The 5,918-nt window shown below is 40.4% G+C and overlaps 1 protein-coding gene across 1 annotated transcript; it reads right to left on the bottom strand.

The window, feature by feature from the left end:
* Nucleotides 1-1,636: 1,636 nt before the first annotated feature.
* On the bottom strand, nucleotides 1,637-4,480 carry LOC113755544. The gene is made up of 4 exons (XM_027299520.1): nucleotides 4,345-4,480; nucleotides 3,533-3,840; nucleotides 2,035-2,524; nucleotides 1,637-1,680 (listed from the first exon to the last, which is right to left on the bottom strand). The coding sequence occupies exons 1-4, from the start codon at nucleotides 4,478-4,480 to the stop codon at nucleotides 1,637-1,639; spliced, it is 978 nt and encodes a 325-aa protein (XP_027155321.1).
* Nucleotides 4,481-5,918: the final 1,438 nt, after the last annotated feature.

Raw genomic sequence — 5,918 nt, forward strand, 5'->3', positions numbered from 1 at the left:
GATTAACGATTGGACATTCAATTCACAAGTCAATCTACTAAATAAATAAAAATCAAGCAAAGTAAAAAGAAACAAGCAAAGTAACACAGAAGTACCCAACTAAGGAGGAATAGAAATGTCAGGTAGTCCAAACACGCAAAATTTTCAAAAACGTACTGTAATAAAAATAATAAAAACATACTGCAATAATAAAATAAGAAAATAAAAAAAAATAATAGAAAGAGATTGAGGCAGGCGCGTGCATACGAAGCCAGTAGTGCGATGAAGGTGGTGGCTGTGAGAGAGAAGAGTTTGCGGCAGCTGGATCTGGTGGTGCTCGGCTTTCGGGGCTTCAGGCGGATCTTGGAGGCGGTGGCTATGGCAAGGGTGAAGGAGGTCAGATGAGCTGGTGGTCACCCTTGGCGAGGAGAGCCGAGGCAGCGGCGAGAAGAGCTGGGGTGGGCGGCGGTTGGGTGAGGTTCGCAGCCGAAGAAGAAAGAAAAAGAAAGGGACAGCGGCTTTGGGAGCTCGCGAGGAAGAAGATGAAGCAGGCAGCGGGGGAAAGAAGAAGAAAGAAAGAAAGGAAAGAAAGAAAAGAAAAAGAAAGAAAGAAAAAGAAGAGAGGAGAAAATGAGAGGAAAAAAAATAGTTTTTGGTCTTACATTTTTTTTTTTTTAAGCATTCTGGACATTTGGCCGGATTTATGGCCGGATTTGCTGCAGAAAAAGCTGTTTTCTGCAGTTTTTCCTCCAAATTTGCTTGGCCAACCTTCCACATTCAACCTACTTCATGTTCTTTGAATAAAATTCAAATTTAATATGATCATGCATGAATATAACTTAAACATGAAACACTTTAAATGCATGAAATGCAGCAATTGAACATGAAAACTCCCTTTTTGCCTTAATATAAACACCCTTGCAATTGAGATCATTTGCATGAACTCTTGCCATTGCCACCTACAAAACACACAAAAACATTAATCGAAGAACTAAAACTTACTAAAAACAAGCCAACATGAAGAAAAGTAGAGTTGAAAAGTGATCCAAGCCTTCGTTTTTAAAAGGATCCGAGGTCGTTTTTGAAAGGATCCGAGGTCAGATCATTGTGCTCAGAAAACGCGGCTCAAGAAAACGCGCCTCAAGGTGCGTTTTGTGAAGTCGCGTTTCTTCACCAAATTTGCAGCATTGAAAACGCGACTACGTGAGAAAACGCGACTTTAAGTCGCGTATTTGAAGACGCGTTTTTGGTTTCTGAACAGGCTGGAAAACGCGACTTGGTAGAAAACGCGACTTCCTGTCGCGTTTTTAAGGCGCGTTTTCTTAATTATAGGCGCAGATTTGAAAACGCGATTCTATGAAAACGCGATTCAGTGGCGCGTTTCATTAAAAAAACGCGTTTTCTGCTGCAAAATTTAGCAGAAATTCAACTTTGGAATAATTACAAATGATACCCCAATTTCCCAAAATGCATCATAGATCATTTCTATGTCAAAATAAACCATTCACGCACATGTAAAATGATCTAAACATGCATTCTAAACCTCTTTAATGCATCAAAAACCACAATTACTGAATTTGAGGTATTGAGATCTTTGATCAAATTTCGCCTTTTTTGCCTCATTTGGTCACTTTTCCAAAACCTTGAAGTTGGAACTTTAATGCGTGCCCTCTTCGCATGGGCACGCCATGATCACCTGTCCTGATCATAATAGAGAAAAATATCAAATTTAAGCAATACCCAGATGAGAAACGACATATTTAACGAATCGCACAACAAAAACCAACAAAATCAAAAATTGGGTTGCCTCCCAAAAGCGCCTTTCTTTAACGTCTTTGGCTAGACGGAGTCCAGAATTTGCTTAAACTAAGCAAATCGGGTCTTCCAGTTGCATCATCTCCACCCGTTCAATTGGAAATCCTTCATAATACGGCTTGAGACGATGACCATTCACCACAAATTTCTTCTCTGTTTTCAAACTTTGGATCTCTACTGCACCATAATGAAAGACATTAGTCACAACAAAAGGGCCAATCCAACGAGAACGTAATTTACCTGGAAATAGTTTCAATTTGGAGTGGTATAGTAAAACTTTTTGCCCACAGACGAATGTCTTCCTAGAGATCTGTTGGTCATGAAAGATCTGATTCTTCTCCTTATAGATCACTGCATTCTCGTATGCTTCATTTCGAATTTCTTCCAACTCTAGTAATTGTAACTTTCTTTGAATTCCGCCTTCCTCGATATCCATGTTGCATTGTTTGACCGCCCAAAATGCTCTATGCTCAAACTCGACCGGGAGATGACATGGCTTTCCAAATACCAATCGGTAAGGGGACATGCCAATGGGTGTCTTGTATGCTGTCCTATATGCCCATAGTGCATCATCTAGTCTCACACTCCAATCCTTCCTATCGGGTCGGACCATCTTTTCTAGAATTGATTTGATCTCTCGGTTCGATGTTTCCGCCTGACCATTTGTCTGAGGATGGTATGATGTAGAGACTTTGTGCAAGACACCATATCTCCTAAAAATTGCAGCGATCTTTTTGTTGCAGAAATGAGTACCCCGATCACTTACAATTGCTCGCGGCATCCCAAAGCGAACAAAAATATTAGACTTAACGAATTCTGCAACCACTTTGGAATCATTAGTGCGGGTGGCCTTTGCTTCTACCCATTTCGAAACATAATTTACAGCAAGCAATATATACAAAAAACCAAAGGAAGAAGGAAAAGGACCCATAAAATCAATGCCCCAAACGTCAAAAATTTCAACAAAAATCATTGGGGTTTGAGTCATTTGATCCCTACGAGAGATATTACCCACTCTTTGACACTTATCACATGACTTACAAAATGAGTAGGCATCCTTGAATAGAGTTGGCCAATAGAATCCACTCTCTAGCACCTTACGAGCCGTTCTCTTTGGTCCAAAGTGACCTCCACATGCAAAAGAGTGACAATAGGCTAGAATAGATTGAAATTCAACTTCACTTACACATCTACGGATGATTTGATCAGCACCCCGCTTCCAGAGGTAAGGATCATCCCAAATGTAGAACTTTGCATCGCTCCTCAACTTGTCTCTCTTTGCCTTAGGCCATCCTGTAGGAAATTTGTCAGTGACTAGAAAATTAACAATATCTGCATACCAAGGCAAAGATGAGTTAATAGAAAATAAATGCTCCTCGGGGAATGCTTCTCTCAATGGGATGTCATCTTCGACGACTTGTACTCGACTCAAGTGATCTGCTACCAGATTCTCCGCCCCTTTCTTATCTCGGATCTCCAGGTTGAACTCTTGTAACAACAATATCCACCGTATCAATCGCGGTTTTGCCTCTTTCTTGGTCAATAAATACCGTAAAGCTGCATGATCAGAAAAAATAATAACTTTAGCACCAAGTAAATAAGACCGAAATTTTTCTAAGGCAAAAACAACCGCTAAAAGCTCCTTTTCGGTGGTTGAATAGTTCAATTGAGCTCCGTTCAAGGCTCGAGATGCGTAGTAAATAGCATGAGCTGCTTTTCCTACTCTTTGACCCAATACCGCACCAACTGCATAGTCACTGGCGTCGCACATGATCTCGAATGGGAGGTTCCAGTCAGGGGGTTGGATAATAGGTGAGGTGATCAATAACTCCTTTAACTTATTGAATGCCCCCTTACATGCTTCATCAAATTCGAAGGATACATCTTTTTGCAAAAGTTGGAACAAGGGTGCTCCAATTTTCGAGAAATCCTTGATGAACCTTCTATAGAAACCTGCGTGACCCAAGAAAGAACGAACTTTCCGCACACTCGCGGGGTAAGGTAAAGTAGATATAACATCTATTTTTGCCTTATCAACCTCAATACCTGTAGATGATACAACATGACCCAAAACTATCCCGTGTTCAACCATAAAATGACATTTTTCCCAATTAAGCACGAGATTAGTTTCTATACACCTTACTAAGATCAATTTCAGGTTATCTAGACAGTTTTCAAAACTTTCACCATATACACTGAAATCGTCCATGAAAATCTCAATAATTTTCTCAACATATTCTGAAAAAATACTTACCATGCATCTTTGGAAGGTAGCAGGTGCATTACATAATCCAAATGGCATCCTTCGGTATGCAAATGTTCCAAATGGGCAGGTGAAAGTAGTCTTCTCTTGGTCCTCGGGTGCGATGGCAATTTGAAAATAACCTGAAAATCCATCCAAGAAACAATAGTAAGCTCGACATGCTAATCGCTCCACCATCTGGTCAATGAAAGGGAGGGGGAAATGGTCTTTTTTCGTGACGGCATTTAGCTTTCGGTAATCGATACACTGTCGCCATCCGGTGGGCTTTCGAATTGGTACGAGCTCACCCTCTTGGTTTGATTCCACTGTCACCCCTGCCTTCTTCGGGACCACCTGTACTGGACTTACCCACGGGCTATCTGATATTGCAAATATAATTCCAATGTCCAGCAGTTTTAAAATCTCTTTCTTTACGACCTCCATCATGAGAGGATTTAATCTCCGTTGAGCTTGCCGTACGGGTTTAGCATTCTCCTCGAGTCGAATTCGGTGCATACACACCGCAGGGCTAATTCCCTTGATGTCGGCGATGGTCCATCCTGATGTGAGACGGATCTAGACGAACACCAAGTTGGGATGTTTTGCGGAACTTTGACCCTTCTAGAATCACGAGCCACGAACTAAGGAGATTCCTTAACCCACGACTAGCCACTTTAGTGAACCAAAAGTATAGATAGAAGAACGCCACAATCAAGGAGACTACTTGATTGATAAGTTCAATGAACAGCTTGAGATTAATTCTCAAGTATTCAAAGGAAATTCTCTTGAGGCAAGAGAGAGTGAAATAACTCACATATATTTTATAAAATCTGAACTCTCCCCTAATGAATGAAAACCTAGGCTATATATAGCCTTACAAGACAAAACCCTAACTCGGCTAGGCTAGGCCTTTGGCCCGATTCCACTACTCAAATCCACTATCTAATGGTCAGCTTATAATTGATCCAATGAAGGCTTTAAGCTGGCCCAACATAACCCAATAAAAGCTAATTAACCAACTTAAGTTATAGTGAGCCTAGACTCTATAAATCGGATCCAACTCAACATGAGGTCTTGGACCGAATTTATTCCTAGCAAATAAAATAGAAATCTAGAAAATAAACTACTAACTATTACTAAAAGATTCAATCTCTTGCAGCCCAAAACATGGCCCATAAGCGGCCCATATTTCGTATCATTCCCCTCCTCTTGAAAAAGATTTGTCCTCAAATCGTGTTTGGAAATGAATGGTACTGCAAGAGTTGGCAGAATGAAACTTCAAATCTCCACATATTGGCTCTCTTAGAATGAATGATACTTGCATGCGTCATGATTATTGCAAGTCGGTGCACATGTCTCTTGGTCAGCTTGAAAATGCTCACAATCTGCCATGGGAAATTCAAGGCTTGACTCCAACCACTCCAAAGCTCTCTAATAATCCTTGTGTCATGAATGGTCGAATTTGGACCTACACAATAAATCACACGATTAGCATTTGTAGGTATAAAATCACTTGACAGCTTACCATTCACATTCACAAGATAAGGATCTTCATAGTGATGCTCAATCAGGTTAGAAAAGTCCCGGACATGATTTTGCAAAGTTACAAAATTCATTGCAAGTTGTTGTTGGTATGGCCTATCTTGCACAAATGGAGTAAGATCGAGATAGGCAGCTTCTGAACCTTCAAATTGAAGAATAAAATCAGGTTGTAAGGAATTAGAATTTGGACCAATGAGGAAAGGATTGTCACCAACAAAATAAGAAGGAAATTTATAACAAGTTTCAAGTGTAGAAACTCCCTTTGAAACTTCATTATTCCTCCCAACAAGCAAATCAGGCTCATGGTTGACGTTGAACATCAGTGGATGACAAAGAGAGA

Source organism: Coffea eugenioides, unplaced genomic scaffold, assembly GCF_003713205.1.
Source record: "Coffea eugenioides isolate CCC68of unplaced genomic scaffold, Ceug_1.0 ScVebR1_155;HRSCAF=627, whole genome shotgun sequence".
Classification (NCBI taxonomy): Eukaryota; Viridiplantae; Streptophyta; class Magnoliopsida; order Gentianales; family Rubiaceae; genus Coffea; species Coffea eugenioides.